Source organism: Ptychodera flava, chromosome 7, assembly GCF_041260155.1.
Source record: "Ptychodera flava strain L36383 chromosome 7, AS_Pfla_20210202, whole genome shotgun sequence".
Lineage (NCBI taxonomy): Eukaryota > Metazoa > Hemichordata > Enteropneusta > Ptychoderidae > Ptychodera > Ptychodera flava.
This window is the reverse complement of record NC_091934.1, coordinates 36,343,269-36,366,710: the sequence shown is the minus strand read 5'-3', so window position 1 is coordinate 36,366,710 and position 23,442 is coordinate 36,343,269. Positions and strand designations below refer to the sequence as shown.

Here is a 23,442-nt window from a genome sequence, read left to right as displayed (position 1 = left end):
ACGCTGCCTAAAATTCGGACAAATGTTATTGTTGCATGCGAGGCTGTTGTTTGCATTTGTAGTCTGAACCATAAAGTCATACGAATTAGTATGACTTTTGATAGCCATTGAAACACTAGCAGGTTTTATTTTCGTCGTTTAAATGCTGAAATGCGGACAAATATTTTATGAGATGAAAAAAGACGACATTTGCGATCTGCGTAATTCAATGCAATCACTACGCTCTTACTATTGACCAATGACAGAAATGCTTACAATAGCCCATACATGACCCTAGGGCCCTATTTGCGTAAGCAACGCAGCGAGCGGTAGCAATGGGGCAGGGACCAGACCAGTTTTGAAATTACGAGGTCCCATTGACTTACATTTGGCGCGTGCGCGAGTAATTCAAAAGGCAAATTTCTAAAGGATAATTCTATGCCACGTAGGCTTCATTTTCTTTGATTGAATAACACTGAGAAAGGGTCTGTAAGAAGGTTATCTGACCAACGAGCATTTCAGTATGTCCCATCCCCATTCATGAGAAATTACATTATTAGGCCAAAAAAGGAAAAAGAAATGTTTCTGGTCAGCGCGCGCGTCACTTAAACAACAGCGCGTCACCCTTTTTTTTCTGTTTGTGGCCGGCGGCCGTGGCTGACACCAAACCAAAATGGCTGAAGAGAAAGAGAAAATTCTGTGGGGGGCATGATCAGTGACTGCATGAACAGTATATATGTGACTATATTGATAAAACTATAAAACTGACCCTCCTCACTCCCTTGAGGGAAAAAAATGAAATGCGCGTCGCCGCACCATTTTTTAAAGGGAGACCTGACCAGAAACATTTCCTCTTTTTTTTGGCCTTATGCATAAATTTACAAGTTTTGGACTGTCCTCGTTCACTGCGGGACAAATACGCAGTAATGGTTTGTTTATATATGCCCGTCGATATGAATAAAAAGATTAACAACACAAAGTATCGTAACTTTACGGCTGAAACGTAAATCATAATCAATGACAAAATAAAGTGGAACACTTGTGGGCCAAGTTGAGATACTTTTATCTGAAAACATCTCCGGATTTGCCAAATGTTTACAGCGCGCGTGACAGTGCGTCGCGTATTGGTGAGCCCAGTCTTCGTTCGCTTGGGAATTTTTCGCAACTTTTAACAGTTTTCTTGGGTTCTTTGATAATGTTATGGAAATAACAGACTCCGCCCTTTCCATTAACGTTAATTTGTCAGCGCGGGCTGGCGGAAAGTCAAAATCAATGGGTTCGGCAAGCCTCGCAAATTAATTATCGGCTTTCCTCTCGCCCTTGCCAATATATAAACGTTAATGGTCAGACGCACGTTATTTCTATATTATACCGATCAGTCTATTTTATGTATATTACCTTTTACTTTGCCATAGTCTTTTCAACGAGAAAGAATTTTAGCAGTTATCTGTTCATACACAATTTCTGACATATGATGTGTATGTACAGAACTTTTTTCAAATACTGTAAAGTATGCACGTCGTGACGATATATAAAATCTTCAACCGATATTTGGTAATTAGTCAACTAGATAAAATATTTAATGCGACTTTACGCCAGTAATTGGAATTTCTTCCGACAAAGGGATTATAACCGCTGTCGCATTTCAAACACCAATCATTACTTGAACTGCACTATATTTTGAGAATTTCGCCATTCCGGACAACACTTCTATCTCTCATGTAAATATGCTCAATGATATTAAGATGAAGTATTCTCGGTCGGGAAATACATAATCAAGTATTTAACAAGCCAATGCAGTTTATTCTATACATTTCCAATGAAAATATTATCTTTTACGCATTCAGATTAGCGAATTCAACACAATTAGAAATATCCAGAATTTGCGTGCCTCACTCAGAGCAGATTAAATGGAAATATGGCTACGGCTGTTTTCTTCTTCAATTTCTTTCTAGCCTTCCCGTGTAATCTTCAAATTGAAACATGTCATCTGTAAGAAAGTGAAATAGTACGAATGCTATTCTTGTGATTCATGATTGTCAATTTTGAACTGGTCGAAGTCATGCTGTCGTCAGATAAATTGAAAACAAATCTTTTCATTTTTCACTTGAAAAAACTGAAAATTGGCAGTATTCCTGATGTATGCTTATATCTAATCTACAATGCCTTCACCCAGAAGAATTCACGAGAGAAACTTATTGGAACTAGGTTAATCCTACAAAATAAACATTTCGGAATATGAATGAGAATAATGAAATATAATGTGAATAATGAGAATAGCATTTCATTGATTTACAGTGTAGTATATCCGTTGCAGTTTTATTACAGCTATATACACACCTGTGGTAGTGTTGAAGGGAAATCTTTGGCCTTCTCAAGGTTCGTGGCAGTTAGGGGGTACTGAAAGAAACACAAGACCAGATGAGCTTCATAATGAAAATTACCTTGTATACATTTTATGTATGCCTGTACATAAAATGTACAGGCGCCCCATTACAATACACGACGTTATGGACTCCATACATTTGGGACCAGCACCGGAGTGGGATTGAAGAACTTATTTTAGGTATTGGGAAACATCTTTTTCTGACGCAGCTGTGCGCTCATGTGCTATTGCTATACTTAAAAAAGCGAGGCTCAAAACATCGTAGCAAGGAAGGCCTCATCCAGTCGTACACCTTCAAACGGCTCGGATAAATGAGAATAAATTTTAATAGTTAAGATTTGAGACAAACAGGTTCATATCTAACTGCTTGCCCTTACATCTAGGGACGAGACAAAGTTAGGTACTCACAATGTTCACAAAAGATACCAGTCACACATCCGGGGCATTGACACCTAAAGTCAGTACAGGAACCTGCAACTGGTTGGCAAGCGCCACCATGATAGCATTTTTCTCCTGAACAAGGGTCACTATCTGTAGAAAACAAGGAAAGAAGACGAAACACCTGGGTAAATGCTCGACTTAATACACAGCGATAGCCTGCTCTGATTTTCCGTTCGAACCTTTAATTTTTAAACCAGATTTATCTTTTCGGGGTGCTGGAACCACGGAGAAAGCTACTTTAAAACGCAAGACACGCACCGTTTGAAGTAACGTACAAGGATCAACCTCGCCATAAGAGGATAATACGGTGTTTTCAATCGGGTTCGAACTCACAACATACGGCATCAAGTCACCTAGCGAAGAAGCAACAGACAGAACCGCTCGGCCAAATCCAAAACTTGATTTGGGTGCAATGTGGTTTGTATAGCGCGGGCCGTTATATCGTGTTGTGTTCCATAAATCTTGTGTCTGTCTTGCCGTTATTTTGCTCTTCTCTTTGCATCCGGTGACGTACAACTATTATTGGCGTACAACAAAGGCTATATATTTCTTACTTTTGCCACACATTACACAAAACAATCATAATAACTTACGTAGCTGACACCGTGTACCATGGTAGCATTGTGGACAAGAACAGGAGTAGTCACATGACCGTGGTGAGCAAACCCCATTATTGGAACATGGATTAGGTTGGCATGGGTCAGACACTGCAACAAAATAATGAGCAAATATATAGTTACAATAAGTGTACGCTCTGTAAATGTGATTTGTTCATAACTATGTCCAATCATGGGTATTTCATTTCACAGAGTGACGACTTCTTGAATGAGAAACACGTGTATTGTGGATCTCAATCATCGAAGAAATGCCAAAACAGTCGTAAAACGGTTTCTTTACATGAAACTGGACGTCTCCTATAAATACTGCAATAGTTATGGTTGATGGCGCCCACACCTTACAACTTCAAGTGCAGTCACGTAGCGCCAATAGACATTTGAGCCAACTTGCATTCGCTTTACTTTACAGGTATCTCAATAAAAATTGATAAAACTTTTATGTCATTTAACACTTCTGAAGTTTGTTATAATAAAACTAAATCTGGACAAGTTATTAATTTCAAAACTTTAATTTTAAAAAAAAGTAAAATTTGTAAAACAAGACAAGAGTTGACACAAAAGCAAAAATACTGAAGGAGTATCAACATTTTGTGTTTGTAGTAATGTTTGCTTAAGGACGATTGGTTCAGGATTTATGACCAGAAAAAATTGAACCTATTGTTATACTTTTGAATCGGGAAGTTTTGAGTTCAAATTTATTGTAATCATAAAAAATGAAAGAAACAAGCTTGGTTCTGACCATGAAAAGTCAAAGTTTTTCTCAATAATCACTTAATAAATATATATAAAACAATTAATTTCAAGTTCATACAGTGAATGGAATGTAACGTTTTTATCGTGCAATTACAAAAATTAAAACTTTGGATAGTAAACATTCATTATTTAGATTTGGAAAAATGTGAATAAATGGAACCAAATTTGTGCCATTATTTCGCCCACAATATGAGACAGTAAAAGTTTTATTTGATAGCATATTTCAATTTAAGTTGGAATTTCAATTTCAATTTGAAAAATGTTAATAAATTTAATTATTTATTTTTAGCAAAAATTGCCATTGTTGCACCTAACATATCAGAGATTAAACATTTATTTGATATAATATTCTATCCTAAAGAACTGTCAGTTTTGTAAAACTTTTGTAAGTAGCGTCTAGGTTATATCTTATACTCTGAAAAAAAAATTTATGTGTGCTACCATGCTAAGTTTTTCAATATTTGGCAAAATGTATCCATGAGTTCACAGTTTGCATATTCTCCCATGATCGTCATTTTTTACTCTTTTCAGCGGGTACCATTGACCCAGCAAGATTTGGATAAAGTAAACTCGACTTAGACTAGGAAATCCAAAAAATCTACTGATGCATTTACAAATGACAAAAGATGAAAACTCACCAGAAACGAATGAATCAATTTCAGAACTTGTCTTACGAATACGGCTCTACAAAACGCTGACAACATTCTATAACCACTACAGAATATTTATACTTGCGTCTGAAAAAGGTAGCGTCGAACACCTGCGCGCAGAACTAGATTTTTTTGAAGGATTTGGAAGACAATCTGTAAACAGTGAGATTTCAATCGCTGCCCCTCCAGACCCTCTTGCCGTCTTTGTGAATGCAGCCAAAATCATTGGCGGCCTGTGAAAAACCCTATTCACTGAAACTGTCATCAAGTCCACTATCAGAGAATGAACTTATTTTTTTGGACAAATCTCAGGTACACAGGACCACACAGTGCCCCCCCCCCCCCCATTTCTTCATTGGCTGATGACCGTTCTGTTACAGAGTTTTGCTGAAGGGTTAATTATAAAATAATTTTGGGCAGTTTTCTACTGATTTAACATTTTTTTATGTCGAACGATTGTACCAAGCTTGAATCGTGTCCTCGTGTCAAAACGCACTTATCAGTGTTGTTATCATAGAATTTGGAGTGGGTTTCCATGGTCGTTGCTTTTGCTCTACAACCCTCTCAAAGAGCACACGTGTCACTCACACGATGATATTTCGATCAAGTCCTTTTTCTACCATTTCATTTCATTCGATGTTTTCGTGTTTTGTAATTCATTGCCGTAAAATACTCACTCTGCTGGCAACGTGAGCCAGAGTAGCACCCTGGGCATGAACAAGAGTAGTCGGTACACGATCGTTGACTGCAAACTCCACCATTATAACATGGATTGGGCTGACAGGGGTCAGACTCTGAGAACAATAAATTGAATGGAAATATTAATATTTCGCCATACATATTTCGGATTTAGCTCCAAAAGGAAGTGCCTTAGAGGCAAGTTTAGGTAAAATGTAAAATAATTGACTCTTGGTTTGGTAATTAAAAATTAGATTACTGAAATTAAAGTGCTAAATTACAGTGACTGCTCTAATTGTCTCACCACTTTACGTAGCAAATGTAATTGCTTTCAGTCAAGTCCTTTAATTGGTCCGATCAAAGTCATGAAACTTGCTTAGTATATTGAAGATACTATAATATAACGACTATGTAAGCTATTTTACCATCTTTTAAAAAACTGATTACTAATTCGCACATTTAAAAAACTTTAGAATACTTTGCACATTTTACAAACTTTTCAAATTAAGGATATCTATCTAGATCGGCTCCATCAAATTTGACGGATTTTGCATTTCCGTGTCAGGTAATTGATTAGTTACACTTTTAATGAACATTCCAAAAGACCTGACCACAGCTGATGACATGTCAGCTGATTGGTAATTTGTATATTAAATTAACTTTTCAAAATTAGTGATAACTTGACGAACTTGACCAAATTGATGAAAGTACTATTTAAATTGATGATAAAGTGATACAATGATAGTGAAAGAGATTTTGCATTTTCGCATCAGGTAATTTATAATTTGTATACTTAATGATCTTTCTCAATTTGACATGTAAGGCTTGAAGGACTGGAACAAGGGCAATTACACTTGCTACGTAAATTGGTGATACGTTGACAACAATCAAAGAAATTTGGTATTAAGATTTGAGCTAATTTCATGATGATGAATATTTTTCATCATGTTGATTACAAAAAATTCAATGACGCTGTAAACTTGTGTCAAAAAACTCAATTTACAGACGACCTCTTTATTTACTAAAACACCTGCCTGAGTATTTTCATTGCATATCTGGTTTTTCGAATGGAATATAAATTTGTCAAAAGAGCAGGGTATTTTTGCGAGAGAACCCATCTATGTAAAAATAAATAAACTTACAACACCTGCCGTATTCGGCGTTGTAGGGTGAATACTGGACTAAAATAAAAAGATGAATTTCGCTCACCCTCCTGGCAACGTGTGCCAGAGTAGCATCCTGGGCATGAACAAGAGTACTCGTCACAGAATGTTTTATAACAAACGCCACCATTATAACACGGATTGGGTTGACATGGGTCAGACTCTGAGAACAGCAAATTTATATTTATATTTATATTTCGGATTAAAATCCATAAAAAGTGCATTTGAGGAAAGTTTAGGTGAACACAATTGCTTAGAAAATGTAATATATAATTCAAATTTAGATGTGGTAACTAACACCTAAACTATGAAACATAATTTCTAATATACTAAATGTAAACATGATCTGCAATGCAAGTCATAAAACTGAATATTTAGAGTATTATTTTGTTTGCTTGTGAAACGTTCCCTGTCAAATGATAAATACTGGCACACCAAGCAAACTGTCGACCAGTGTCAAACCCTGATTCAAGTTTCGAATGGAATTTGTCAAAAGGTCAGGGTATTATCGAGTCAGAACCAACGTACAAATGACCAAATAACATTACAACATCTGCCACATTCCACTGAGTTATTTCGGCGTTGTACGGAATATATTGCATTACAATGAAATCCATGAATTTCACCTGCAGGTCAATGTCTTAAAAAATACTCACGCTGCTGGCAACGTGTGCCAGAGTAGCACCCTGGGCATGAACAAGAGTAGTCGGTACACGATCGTTGACTGCAAACTCCACCATTATAACATGGATTGGGTTGACAGGGATCAGACTCTGAGAACAATAAAGTGAATGGAAATATTAATATTTCGCCATACATATTTCGGATTTAGCTCCAAAAGAAAGTGCCTTAGAGGCAAGTTTAGGTAAAATGTAAAATAATTGACTCTTGGTTTGGTAATTAAAAATTAGATTACTGAAATTAAAGTGCTAAATTACAGTGACTGCTCTAATTGTCTCACCACTTTACGTAGCAAATGTAATTGCTTTCAGTCAAGTCCTTTAATTGGTCCGATCAAAGTCATGAAACTTGCTTAGTATATTGAAGATACTATAATATAACGACTATAATAGCTATTTTAGCATCTTCTAAAACTGATTACTAATTCGCACATTAAAAAACTTTAGAATACTTTGCACATTTTACAACTTTTCAAGTTAAGGATATCTATCTAGATCGGCTCCATCAAATTTGACGGATTTTGCATTTCCGTGTCAGGTAATTGATTAGTTACACTTTTAATGAACATTCCAAAAGACCTGACCACAGCTGATGACATGTCAGCTGATTGGTAATTTGTATATTAAATTAACTTTTCAAAATTAGTGATAACTTGACGAACTTGACCAAATTGATGAAAGTACTATTTAAATTGATGATAAAGTGATACAATGATAGTGAAAGAGATTTTGCATTTTCGCATCAGGTAATTTATAATTTGTATACTTAATGATCTTTCTCAATTTGACATGTAAGGCTTGAAGGACTGGAACAAGGGCAAATACACTTGCTACGTAAATTGGTGATACGTTGACAACAATCAAAGAAATTTGGTATTAAGATTTGAGCTAATTTCATGATGATGAATATTTTTCATCATGTTGATTACAAAAAATTCAATGACGCTGTAAACTTGTGTCAAAAAACTCAATTTACAGACGACCTCTTTATTTACTAAAACACCTGCCTGAGTATTTTCATTGCATATCTGGTTTTTCGAATGGAATATAAATTTGTCAAAAGAGCAGGGTATTTTTGCGAGAGAACCCATCTAAGTACAAATAAACAAACTTACAACACCTGCCGTATTCGGCGTTGTAGGGTGAATACTGGACTAAAATAAAAAGATGAATTTCGCTCACCATGCTGGCAACGTGAGCCTGAGTAGCATCCTGGGCATGAACAGGAGTAGTCGTTACACGATCTTTGAGAGCAAACTCCACCATTGTAACACGGATTGGGTTGGCAGGGATCAGACTCTGAGAACGACAAATCGAATCGACATATAAATATTTAGCTATACATATTTCGGATTAAGCTCCATAAGAAAGTGCATTTGACTAAAGTTTAGGTGAACACAAATGTTTAGAAAATGAAATATAATCAAATTCAGATGAGTTTACTTAAACTTAGACTAGGAAAAATAATTTCTAATATACTAAATGTAAACATGATCTGCAATGCAAGTCATAAAACTGAATATTTAGAGTATTATTTTGTTGGCTTGTGAAACGTTCCCTGTCAAATGATAAAATACTAGCACACCAAGCAAACTGTCGACCAGTGTCAAACCCTGATTCAAGTTTGGAATGGAATTTGTCAAAAGGTCAGGGTATTATCGAGTCAGAACCAACGTACAAATGACCAAATAACATTACAACATCTGCCACATTCCACTGAGTTATTTCGGCGTTGTACGGAATATGTTGCATAACAATGAAATCCATGAATTTTACTGAAGGTCAATGTCTTGAAAATACTCACGCTGCTGGCAACGTGTACCATAGTAGCACCCTGGACAAGAACATGAGTAGTCGTTACACGATTGTTGAGAGCAAACGCCACCATTGTAACATGGATTGGGCACACAGGGGTTAGAAACTACGAAATGAACGGACATAGACCTTTTTCTCAGTTATACATGTATATATCTGACACCTACAGTATTTCAAATTTAACTCCGTTATTGCAACTTGGGGTAAAATGTAAGAAAAGGAAAACATAAGTTTTGAAAATTTATTACAATCGAATGTAGGTTTGGTAATTGAGTCTTACACGATGAAATATGATTTCTTATACGCTATTATAATTTGCTCAAAACTACAATGAATGTGAGTAATAAGAATTGATTTTCGGAAAGGTATGATTTTTGTTATATTGTGAAAATGCTACTTTCAATTAATAGATAACTGGAGACGATTAATCAGCAACAAGCATACAACTTTCAGTGCTGCTGAAACTTGATTTGTTATTCCAGTAGAATTTGATGCTAACGAAGGGTATTATCCTATGAGATCCCAGTGAAGTTACAACATCTGCCATATTCGACTTGGTTATATTCTCCCTTGTACGGTGTATATTGTACTACAATGAAATTTGATGAATTTTGCTCACCCTGCTCGCAACGTGTGCCACTGTAGCACCCGGGACACGAACAGGAGTAGTCGTCACACGATCTTTGAGAACAAACGCCACCATTATAACATGGATTTGGCTGACAGGGGTCAGACACTGAGAGAAATGAATGATTCAGTTACTGTATTATCGTTAAAGACTTCCATGGTTTGGTAATTCCAAAATTAGCGTGAAAGATTCATGTCTTTAAAACGAACACATGTGTTTGTAAGTTATCTCTTTATCATGATAAAGCCATGAAAATGACACTTTGTCGTTGATTGTAGTAGCACGTTGCTGGTTTGAATGAAATCTGACTATCCCTGGACAGCCAACCAGTCGATTTTGAAAATGAGTATCTATCTGTGTTTAAATTTATCAATATGCTGTTGCAATGTTTCTTCAGTGACGTTATAGTATAGGAGGGATGAGCAAGGGGCTCACAACTGCCCTCCCTCTGACATTTGAAAATTTTACCCTCCCCACACTGTAGGACGTCTTTTCTGTCCCAACAAGGTCGCTATTCCATATTTTTGCTACATACTTTTGCACTGTAGATCGAAAAACACTGGAAACGAATAATCAAATTTCCAGTCTGCCAACTATTTTTTTTATTGCTCGCTGAACAAAACATGGCAATTCCACACGCGCCAATGAAAACAGAACTCCTACCAATTCTCACCCATTTTACGCGACAAAACACGTCAACTCGTCCGAAAGGAAAATCGCTTGCGAACACCTCTTTGAAAACATTTTGTTGTTGGCTGCCCTTTATAGTACTTATGCTCATTTTGAAAAGATCTGCCGTTGCAGCATTTTAATTACGTAAGAATTATTGCAAGCACCACATTGTAAACCAAAACAGACATGCTTAATTAACATACTCATTGGAAATTACTGGAAACAGATCTTACTGCTAGAATTTCCATAATGCACGAGTCAAGTGCCACTGTTGCATTCGGAGGTCACTCTGCTCTGATAATAGTTCGAATTCCCACTTCTGCACTAAAATTGGATTCGTAATTTTCACAAATTTCAAGCCATCCGAAGATAAAACATGTGCCACAGGCTTCTACAGCTTAAGGTAAAAGTAATAGTCTTTTCAGTGAACAGTAATATTATACAACTAACAACGTTCAAATTTCCTTTCCTTTCCTTATTCACCTGCTTTGATTAATTTCAGTCCATTCTTTAAATTATATACAAGCCGAAATATAGGCTTGTTAGGGAGAGGTAAACAATGCGAGAATATACCCTAATTGTTTTTGAAACTTTGAAGCAACGGAATTTGAAAGTGTGTCTTGTCACGGTTGGCTGTCCCGAGAAGGAATATGGTCATCGTTAAATTAAACCAGTCGTTTATTTGAAGGGTAAATGAAATATATCCATGTATAACAATCGTTACTCAGTGCATGCTCAAGTCATTTAACAAACTATTGGGTTGCGGATTCCAATCTTAACTTTGCCATTAGATTTTTGAAATCCCGACTTTCATCTAGAGGAGGGTGTCGGGGTATGATGTCAATGAGTTCTTTTTCCGTGGGTGTGTTTTAATTTCCTATTATCGACAAAAGGGCATCATGAATACACAGTTAACACTATTGATTATCTTGCGCAATAGAGTAAATAATATAATTAATATCCTTTAAAATTAGTATCCTTTGACAAATTTATGAAAGGCTACTTACTGATAGTGCAGTACTGACCGCTGTAGCATCCACTGCAAGTACACCTTACTGAAGAACATGAACCAGGCATAGATTGACAGACCCCATTATTTTGACAAGGATTGGTCGAACATCCATTGCTGTCTGTGGAGAAGAATGCGTGGTCATATAAATGATTGACACCAGTAAATACATAATGTCGCGTTTGTTACTTGTATTTGTACCAGTTATGACGAACGTTTTGAGAAAAACTTGCCAATGTTTATCTTAAAACGTTTTGAGGCCCCCTGCTGCACTATGTGAGAAACTGTGTTATGACGATGTTGTATGAAACATAAATTTTATTAATGAATTAATGTATTTCAGTGATCTGTTTTTTCGCATAGCAACTGATATTTTACGTTATACGACACCAGTGTTTTGAGTCCCCGAACTACATTTGCAAATTGATAGTAAACAAAGTAAACAAACAAAATGGCTATCGTTGTCCGTCTACAGTACGATGTTGCCGGCCCAAAAATTAAATGGCCTTATGGGTGCAAGGATATATTTCGGGTAGCTAAATACGGGATTATGTTAAATCTTTTAACTTTTTTGTGCTGCATCAAAACTCATCACCGTCTCGTATCCGACACGACACGGCACAAATTGCACTCATGCTTATACGACACAGGAACAGGCTGTATTTGGTAATGACGTCTTAATATATGTGTATATACCAAAAAACAAGACTTAACGTTGTCTTCAAGGAAACACGTGGTCTCAAATTATTCATCCTCCGTGTTTGCAAATCACAATTAATGTCTTAAAACGTGCCTAGTTTTACCTATGGTGCGAACACTATAATTGATGAAAATTTGCACATGATCAGCATATCTATAGTATATGTAGGACCTACATAATGATTGACCGTGTTGCAACGAAAAACACCAGCTTCGTGGATAACTTTTATACTTTTAGATCGAAATGCTCTTTGGAGAGGGCCATTATTCTTCTGTATCATTTGCAATGTGTGTGTATTTATTGTTCTTGATGAATTTCTGTTGTGTTATGTTACTATGGAGGCCCTGTTTTTTCAATACGAATGTAGGTATATTTCAAGTTGTTTTTCTTCAATATTTTGTGTAGTTTTAATACTTCAGAAAATGCTTGTCGTCATCGAGAATGCAAGGACCAATACCGTTTAACGATATATTGACTTAGTTATTTTATCAACTGTGCATATTTTTGAAACACATGCAAATTATTTCTTTGACTGTGTTCAATGAAAATTATTGTCTGAACTTCTCTGTGTATGTTTCGTTTTGTTATTGAATAGTTTGTTTTAGCAATGGTGATTAATTTATCCGGTTTTGTATTGTATAGTCCTGTTTTTCTCTTTTATAAAAGGGTATCAGTGTCAATGAGCAAATAAGGAATGAACATTTTTAAGTTGTCTCAATGAAAATGATGTATTTTTAGTTGTGAATATGACATCAGCCCATTAACACAAAAAACCTCCCTTTGTATGTCTTAGCCGATCGAGTAGAACAATCTAAATACAGGATTTACTGACATTGATCGCAAGTGACGCCATGGTAACACTCTAAACAGGAACAGGAATAGACGTCACAAGACTCTGGAATACACGAGCCATTGTTGGAGCATGGATTGGGTTGACATGGGTCAGACACTGCAAAAAAGTGAACAAATAGGAAAGAGTCCTGCCCGTACAAGTTTGTGTGTCGACAGCTTAACAAACGATATCATCCAAAGCCATGTATCGATAGAATTAAAATATTAATTACATATTACCGTCTAAAAATGAGTCAAAGATAGCTGTTATCAAATAGGATGGGGTCTTAATCTCATAAAATGACTGAAAATGCAGTCATATTGAACAACTACTTACGCAAATGAAAGTGTATTGAAGTATTCGTCATTATTGCATTCCATACAAAAACATCTTAGAATATACCTGAGTGTATTACCAACATTATGACAATAAGTCAGCCATACAGGTTGTGCGGTGGTCTATAGTCGGTTCGGAGAGAACTCTGGAACTTTGAACTGTAATTAATAAAGTATACTGAAACAAATGGACTTACATTGTTCACACTGTGTACCATGATAACACCCTGGGCATGAACAGGAGTACTCATCACATGACTCTGCTATACAAGTACCATTGTTAGAGCAAGGATCGGGTTGACATGGGTTGGCTACTGCGAAAAGTAAAGTAACAAATACTAACTTTGAAATCATAAGCTTATTTTGAGAAGAGGACGGATTTTTAAATCATTTTTCCCTATTTTATTTTTTATTTACGAAGGATGATAGCCTTTGCAATAAAAAGGTATGTGTTACAGTCAAAAATTGGTGTTCCACCAAAACATAGTTATACACGTTACGTTTTTATGAAATGCAAAGTGATTTCATATGAACTCACTAAAAACTGAATGAGACATTGCAAGTAATACATAGTGGCCACTCTGGCGTCTGCTCCATGTATATTTTAAATGAACCCGTGACCATGGTCCAAAAGTTGATGGGTCACACTGGATTACTTGATGGCTTGGCATTGGTAAGACAGTGGTGAATTCATTAGATTGTTTGGTATGGGTCAGACCGTGGAGAGACTGTCGACAGTCCCTTGTGCCTTTTTGTCCCTTATTGGTGTAGTATCTCGCACATACGACGGTGGGGAGGGGAGCGAAAGCATACATTGACACAACGGACTATCCTCTGTTGCAGGATTTGGGTTGCTATTAATTATTCACGAGATACGAGGTCGAGAACAGCGCTGAGGCAAAGGGAGAAATTTGCAAAGAGTTGATAAGTGCAAGTGAGATCATACAGTAAAAATATGTCGCGTCGACTTGTCTTCAGTCTGAGAACAGCGGCTGTATCCACTAATGTATGTTGCCTGTTTTTGTTTGAACGTACACAACGCAAGATAGCACAGGTCCGATTCCGCGCTTATCTTACTAGCGTCGACAGTAATTCAGACATCTTTTCCGGCATCATGACCGTCGATAACTTGTCTCTAAAAGTCTTTTCAGTGTGAATGACTGAGGTCCTCCAAGGCTTTGCCTCAGTAACGCTCTTTCGCTGTCGCCATGCCATGTTGCGTTGCTATTGTTTCCAGCTGGTCATAACGTGACCGGCAGACATACTCACAGTAAGTGAGGCTACCCACAATTCCCCTTGATTTGTTCACTCAGACATTTTTTGCTAAAGGCTTTTTCAATTTTATCAGTTTCTTAACAATTTTTAACTTACAATTTAAGTTCAGGATTATTTGTTAAAACTATGTTCCAAAATTATTGATTATGCTTAAAATTCAAGAGTAAATTGAATGAGAAGTCGATGTTTGGAGGCGCTAAAAATTGCACACTTGTCAAGATAAAGTTATCAGCAACTAAGATGGTCTCATCATACCACCTGTCAGACATGCAAATTTCCTTTGTTACGAAAATTAAAAAAAATCAATACCCTTTCTTTTGCCAACACAGATGCAACTTATTCCCTTAGTTTCCTTGAAAATATTGTGTATGGCTGTCAAAAATCTATGTGGACAAAATTACAAAATTGCTATCTCCTCCGCGGAAAGGGGTTGATCTTCTCATTATTCACGTGAGAAATCAGAAATTATAATGATCAGAACTATGTTGCCAGAATTTTGAAATATGGACCGAGTTGTTCTCTGTACAGAAGAAATTTGCTTCAGTTCAGTGAGTGATCTCCGTGTGTACAGATCATGGAGAATTATGGTAGCCTCACTTACTGTGATACTGCCCGCTTCACCTGTCAATCATTTCTTCTGCATTAGGTTACAACAGGGTTTTCCCTGTTGTTGTCGTTGAGGGCGAACGGGAGAGAAGAGTCCCTCGTGCTTCGCACTCGGATTGCCAAGCTCGCGCCTTCGGCGATTCCCCACACCGTCGTATGTGAGAGAGACTTCACCAATAAGAGACAGAAAAAGCACAAGGGACTGTCGACAGTTTAACCGGGGCATGTTGTTTAGGTTGGCACGGATCAGATACTGAACGTCTTGGTTAGATTTGCACGAAGTAATACAAGCTAACCTACAGTACCCATATCAGTTCAGTATTTATTTCAGTTTTTAAAGGGCGATAGCATCGTTAACATGATTTATCAATGCATCCAGGTGATTAACAGGATTAAGTTTGTGTTAGCGCTTTCAATATGAGTCACAACTTAGCGTTAATTAAATATGATGTTAATGCTCGATATCTTGTAAAATAAATCCATTTCTCATCACAAGCGAAAGTAGTATTCAGATAGAACAGACAGTGTTTGCTATGAAAACATCCGCGGAAAGAACACTTTAGCCAAGTCCGAGAACCAAATAAGGATGACATAATATGTGTCACAGTCTGACAATGTTCGAACTGGACCTCATATAGAATAACATATTTGATTGTAATAAACATTTGAGACTGTAAATCAGCAAAGACACCGAAAGCTTTACTTACATTGTTCACAATGGATACCCCGATACATCCTGGACATGAACAGGAGTAGGCGTCACACGAGTCTGGTGTACAGATACCATTGTTGAAGCATGGATTTGGTTGACATGGGTCAGACACTGCGAACAGAAATCAGTCAGGTAAAGTTTATAGTCTGTTAACAATCCAGCCATTATTGTATTCCCTAAAACAATAATTTATCTGAGTTTTTGCTCTACCAACAATTCAGATGATAAGTCGGCATAGAGGTTATACTATTCCTAGTATTGTTGGTTCGGACAGATGTCCGTAACTTAAAACTGTAATTAATAAAGTATACTGAAACATATGGACTTACATTGTTCACACCGGGTACCATGGTAACACCCTGGACATAAACAAGAGTAGGTGTCACAAGACTCTGGTGTACAGGTACCATAGTTGGAGCACGGATTGGGTTGACATGGATCAGACACTGCGAAAAGAGATCAGTCGGATAGTTTAGTCTAACCATCATACCGACATTGAACAGTACAAACAAAGGAAGTGGGCAACATGTTCCAATAATTAGGTTAATCCATGGATGTTCGTAGTTTGTGTTTTAGCGGACTAAATAGACCGAGATAGCATCTTTTGTAATATATCTAATTTTGATTCAAATTGATTTATGCACAAGTTAAAAACATCCAGTCTTACACTGGATATGTTTTAGGAGAGTCATTATTTCACTACCAGGAGTAGAGAATTGAATCATTATCAATTTGGAAAGTATTATTACTTTTTAACAAGACTGTGATTGTTTGCTTGTACACCGCGTTTTAAAATCATCGGACGTCTGATTGGTCAAAAGATAGTTATCAAAATGGTAAATATGGCTGAAATAATTTACAAACGCAATCAAAATGCCGTAGCTCAATTGCAACTTCGTTATTGACTCACTTCGAAAAGGTTTTGTGGCGATTAAAAGGTGTTTACTTTTTAACGTGTTCCGTTCGTACATACATACACACATACATACATGCATGCATGCATGCATGCATGCATACATACATACATACATACATACATACATACATACATACATACATACATACATACATACATACATACATACATACATACATACATACATACATAGTGTATATATTAAGTATACATACATAGTAAACATACGGTAAAGACAAAGCAAAAACATAATCCATACCCTGCTCATCGCAGTAAGTACCAGTGAAGCAACCAGAGCAGACACATGAGAAACTAGTATCCGACCCAGTTGTCTGAACGCATGTTCCGTCATTCTTACATGGATTATTTCCGCAGGGGTCCAATCCTGTAGCAAAGATTTTTTAACTGTAAATATCCTTTATCAAACGTCTCAACTCATTTGTTGTTTTTTTAATTTTGTGTTTTTTATTTTTTGCCATTGTCACATGTCACCACATACTGATGAAGCTGGACATCTGTCGTAGTTGCGGAAGCAATTATAAAGTCCATGAAAATGAAAAAAAACCAGTAACATTTCACTGTGAATATCCCTTCTTTAACAAGTTGCTTTTTGCATTGTCTGATATCAGGCTGTATGTCTGTCACGGTTGCAGTCATTCTCCTCTTTGGTCGACTCATATCTAATGAACACTTTATGGATGGGAAAGTTAAGTGTAAATTTTAACTATATATACAAGCTACTTTGTGACTTCAAATATAATCCGTGACAAAGTGCGTCCACCCCTTCTGATGTCGTGATTCTTGATATGTCATATTCTAAATCACTTGTTTTGACATTTTCGATTTGAAATTTCGATGATCTAAGTCGTGACAATGCCCCAGTCCTCAAACGTTCACAGTGAATAAAACAGAAGGCAGATGCAAGACATCCTTCTTTTTATATATATCAATACAACGGCACCAGACTTTAAATCAAATAAGTCAAAACGTCGTTTTAGCGTGACCAATCGCGTCCAGGTGATGTGTCATCTTTCAGCTGTTCTAGGCTATCATCGGGGTAACTATATTATTGGGCACATTGCTTTTATTCCTTCTGGCCTATACAAATTTAATATTCGGTTCTTGCATGTGAGTTTGACCCAAAGAGCCCTCTATCGTTAGTTTGATGGAAACGGGGCAGAATATACAGGGCCATCATCATTGCTAAAAAGAAATTTGCTACACAGTGAGATTGTTTAACGTTTCTTGTACCGTGGACGAAAACGACAATTCTCCGCGCTGTCGGAATATTCTCCGCGCTGTTTAAAGGAAAACCTAAGTCAAGGGAATGTCACCATTTATCCCTGCTAAAATCCACCTTGAATAAAATGCAGCTCAAATTTGCCACATATTTGCAATTGCACGCGCCAACGACTGCGGCGCGACGAAAGGAAACGTTGAAGTAGACGATATTTTATATGAAAATGAACTCGAAATCCCATGGCGCGAAAGGGCTCATGGGAGGAGCGTGCGTGACGTCATCGGCGATACACGAACGTGTGTCACAGCTTACCGTAGCATTGGAGTCTATGACTGTCTAGTATAGTTCTGCACGTTACAACTTTTTAATGCTCAGTAGCATGAAAAATGATTAACTGTTGTGCAGTTGGGTGCAAAAATGACTAAAGGAAGAACAAAAACGGTGTTAGTTTTTACCGTTTTCCCACAAAACAGCTTCTTCGAAGACAGTACTAGTGGCTAAAGAAAGTCGGGCGAGTCGGAGGTAATAGTGCTTAAAATGTTAAAACTGTCAAGATACTAAGTTATGTTCTGCACCTTTCAAAGATGATTGTTTTATAAGGGATTTCGGGACTGTAATATCGATACAAGACGATACCACACAATGTGGTTCGTTGACATGCTGATACAGCCTACAATGACCGGTTTTCACCAGATAAACATAGGCGATTTCTTGACTCTATCCGAAGACGAAACTACACAAAGCGTCTCTTATCTCGACAGCGCGGGTCTGCGAAATCGCCGATATATAACCGATAAATCTGGGCGATATCGGGACTATACCTGGTAATATTGATACCAGAAGATACTAGAACGACTTCTTGCCTATCGTGTCTCGGCACGCTTATAGCTGATATTTACCCCATAAATATCGGCAATTGCGAGACTCTAATATCGATACCAGACGATCATACTAGTATGATCGTCTGATTTAGTTGCACTGTGTCTCGACACGCCGGGTCTGCAAGGTCACCAATATAAGGGAGCGTTCGGTTATTATGGCCGGGGGTGGGCCGGCAAAATCCATGGGGGTCACCTTAAATTTGAAAACTGCAAAAGGGGGGGGGGGGGTCATGTATTTTTCAAACAGCTCAGAGGGGGGTCACTTAATTTTCATAAGTATCCGTTCCGTCAAAAAGCAGTTTCAGTGTTCAGAAATATTCTGGGAGATAAAAATGATTCGTTGCATGATTTCATTCTCTGAAGTTATTCACCTGTAAATCTGAACAAAAGTATAATTATCTGTCACATGAACATCTTGACTTGACAACTCTGAGGCTTGTCTTATTGTAAATCAAGCTCACTGCACTGAGGGCAATGAACAATTCCTATTACTTACATATTAGAGATATAGCAAGTTTTGTCAGGGAAATTATTTAACAGTTACCTGTACTGAGACTACTAGTACCATGAAAAGTTAAATAATACTTTTAGGTGAAATTCCAATATCATAATTGTTGTCCACATCTGAACTTTTAAATACCCTATTTGAATCAAGTACATTTGTATCAATTATCAAACACCTATTAAAGCACAAATTAATTTAGTTTAGCATTGTAAAAAAAAATATTCTTAGTTTTCTCATAGACTCCAGTGTATAGTGAATCAGCATTTCGGTGAAATTCCAAAATCTAATTTCTTGCACACATATCAACCTTTAACCATCCTAGGCTAACTAAGTACTTTAAAATGAATTATCAAATGTCTATAAATACACAGATTTTGATAGTTTTGTATTGGAAAAAAATTATTCATATTTTCCTCATAGACTCCCATGTACAGTGAATCTACATTTTGGTATAATTCCAAAATCCAATTTCTGGCGAACACATCCATTTGTTACCACCCTAATCTAATCAAGTACATTGATATCAATAATCGAGAGTACATAAATACATGGGTTTACCTATTTTTGTATTGGAAAAAAAATTATTCATACTTTCCTCATAGACCCCCATGTATAGTGGATGAATATTTTCAGTGAAATTCCACAATCAGATTTCTTGTACACATAATATGCACCTTTAACCATCATATTCCAATCAAGTACAATTATGTTAATTATTGAACGTCTGTATATGCACAAGTATACCAAGTTTTTCATTGAAAAAAAAAATTATTCACAATTTTATCATTGACTCCCATGTATATAATGGATGAACATTTTTGGTGAAATTCTAAGGTCAAACTTTTTGTCCACATGCCAGTTGTAACAACCCTATTTCATTTAAGTTTACGTAAATTATCAATATCTAAAAATGCATAGATATAGTTTTGAATTGAGAAAGTATTACATAGATTCCTCATACATGTATGAGAAGATATATGTATACCATGTATAGTGAATCAACATTATCAACAGCTGATTTTTAATTAAATCCAAATATCAAATTAGTACACACACGCTTGCACAAAAATATTGCCATCCACCAGTAATTTCTGTCCAACCCCTTTGAGGGGTAATTTCAAAATTATAGCAAGTCAGAATGGGAAATCTGAGCATTGACACCTTTTGAGTTTGTAAGGAAGGTCATTTGATAAAATGTAAGCTCTTTTTGGGGGGATTCTATCGCTCAATACCCCTGAGGTGTTTGTGTGTGCAGCTAATGTACTCAAGCAATGTGGGAGGGGGGGGGTCATGAAATTTTTGTCATCTTGAAAGGGGGTCATCAATTTTTTGGTACAATGGGAGGGGGGTCACTTATTTTGACTGATGCGCAGGAAGAATTTGCCGGCCCACCCCGGCCATAATAACTGAACGCTCCCTTAAACCGATAAATATCGGCGATTTCGGACTTTAACTCTGATACTAGACGATACTTTGTCAAATCGTGGGTAATAGCCGATGTATATCGGAGATTTCACCACCAAGCACCCGCCACCAAGCACACCCGCTCTTTAGCTCGGTAGTCTGCTAAATAGATCGATTTTCAGCTCGATCTATCGATCCCGTAGTCGATATGCCCACCACTGCAACCTCGGGCATAAAAACAACAGGATCGTCAGATCGAGCCGAAAAGCGATCTATTTTAGCAGACTACTCAGCACCTGTGTCCGCAAGTATGTCACTCGAGCCACAGCGCGTTCTCGCGTAGACGTCGTACCAAGAACGCCTCTATTTCCGATCGTTTCACTTCTGTGACTGTAAAGGAAAATGAGGGCAACTTCACAATGTGTTACCGTGTAAGTCGAGTTTGGCCAGATCTTTAAAGGCCAGGGACTTGATACACGGGATCAAGTTAATCCCGTTCACCTTTGACATTCACGGGCGGGATCAAATGTTTGTGTCTGTGTAAATTACGGACACGATTAATGTGCACAGGATGTTGTAAACAGTCCAATGTGTTGACAATGCAACCAACACATTATACGTAACTGAATATAACGGGGAGACCAGTATGCTGAGAAACAACTGTGGTTTCATGAAGCCCGCGATGTTTGTAGCAATAACAGGTGTACTTCTACAGTAATGACAAAGGTACAGTCAATCCACGACACCGCTGCAACTGACGTTATTACGTTCCAAACTAGGCTTACCCGGGCCCGGGCGCGGGCTGCAACAGTACAAGTACTGCAGCTAAACGATAGCGTAGACGTCGTACCATTGCCAAGATACCCTGCTATTTCCGATCGTTTCTTCTACAGAACTACTAAAAACCCTCTCAATTCGACCAGAAAAAATAATTACTTTTTGAAATCGTTGAATTAATCGGAAATTAACACCGTGGTGCATTAATTTATATTTATAAAACTGATAAAATGTGACATCACCGATCATAAGAAACGTGGTGTTGAAGAACATATTTTTTTGAACAGAAGACTTCGGCGACAATTTTCTATTGTACGCCTTAAAATGATGACATTTTGACCTTTTACCGATATTTAGGATTTTATTACTTTAACCTTTTACCGACTTTCATAACTTGTATAACTACTCTTTCACGTTGTAAGTACACGAGTGACATTACGTGCAATGAACGTATGTCACATGAAGTCAAAACGTGATATAATTTTGGATGAAATGTATAAAAGCCAATGATTTTGATTAGTTCGGGAGAACGTGAGACAGAGAGAGGAGGAATTGAGACATTTTGGGAGAGTCTTTACTGATCGATAATTGTATCCTGAGTACGGACTTGGTGCCGCTCTGCCTTAGTAATAAAGATCTGAAGTGGTGAGTTAAACTGATTACTTGGTGTACGTTCCAGTTACTGAAAGTATTACGATTCCCCGTAGTACCTCTCGATTGCGTGACTTTGAATGAGTGACGATCCATCTACGATCACAAGTTACGAAAAGTCATTCGTAACAAATTGGTGGGAGAATCCGGCGTAACTGGAAAAACACTATATGATTTTGAGATCCGGACGAATAAATCAACGACAACGTATCAACATGGCAGAACAAGCCGAGGCACCGTTGGATCAGCAATACGACCAGATTGGCGGCCTTCAACGACGCATGGAGTCTGCATTCCAACGCATGGAAGACATGCATGACAGGGACCGCAGAGAACGGGCCGAAGAAATGGACAATCTAGGTAGGCGATTTCATACTGATAATGGAGGGGTCCATATTATGCCAACGAAGTTTACTGGGAGAGAAAGTGACTGTCCCCACAAATGGTTAAAGAAGTTTGAGATGTTCTCTAACTTGAAACGGTTAGCGATTGGTAACCGGATTGATGTATTCGGTCTTCTTATGGCCGATGAGGCTGAGCGATGGTTTACGTCTCAGCCTGACGACGTCATACAGAACTGGGACGTCCTGAGGGCTACTTTCGTAGAGCGATTTGCGAAGCAGGGACCGAGATGGAGGAACGACCGAGAAATTCGTAGTATTCAACAGGGGATCGGCGAGACGGTAGAAGCCTACGCTGGACGTTTGAAAGACAAGTGTGACAGGTATGGTCGTACAGACGCTGAACTTTTAAGCTTTTTTCTGCAAGGGTTACGCCCTAAGCTGATGAAGTTCGTCGCGGGAAGAGATCCCGAAGATTCAAGGCAGCGTTCACGTTCGCCAGAACTGGGGAGCTGGTGGTCGATTTGCCGGATGAAGATCGACGATCAACGGCATCGCACGAATCAGATGTAACCAAGGTCATGATGATGTTAGTCGAACAGAATAGACGACTATGGAAGAAAGAACGGAAGCCAGCAAGCAGTCAGCAGCGGCAACGGGGCTTCAACCAGCGGCAACGCCTAGGGAAGATACGGTACGTGACCATTTTTCAAATGGTTTTGATAATTTTAGTCAAGGACAGAGGGGAAATAGATATGATGCTAAGTTTAAGGGTGGTCCACGAAGTTTTCGCCAG

At 37.6% G+C, this 23,442-nt stretch overlaps 1 protein-coding gene across 1 annotated transcript; it reads right to left on the bottom strand.

The window, feature by feature from the left end:
- Positions 1–1,664: 1,664 nt before the first annotated feature.
- On the bottom strand, positions 1,665–13,120 carry LOC139136218 (uncharacterized). The gene is made up of 10 exons (XM_070703959.1): positions 13,004–13,120; positions 11,470–11,592; positions 9,782–9,898; positions 9,152–9,268; positions 8,530–8,646; positions 5,504–5,620; positions 3,400–3,513; positions 2,774–2,896; positions 2,320–2,379; positions 1,665–1,969 (listed from the first exon to the last, which is right to left on the bottom strand). The coding sequence occupies exons 3-8, from the start codon at positions 9,863–9,865 to the stop codon at positions 2,795–2,797; spliced, it is 651 nt and encodes a 216-aa protein (XP_070560060.1). The 5' UTR covers positions 9,866–9,898; positions 11,470–11,592; positions 13,004–13,120; the 3' UTR covers positions 1,665–1,969; positions 2,320–2,379; positions 2,774–2,794.
- Between the last annotated feature and the right edge of the window lie 10,322 nt (positions 13,121–23,442).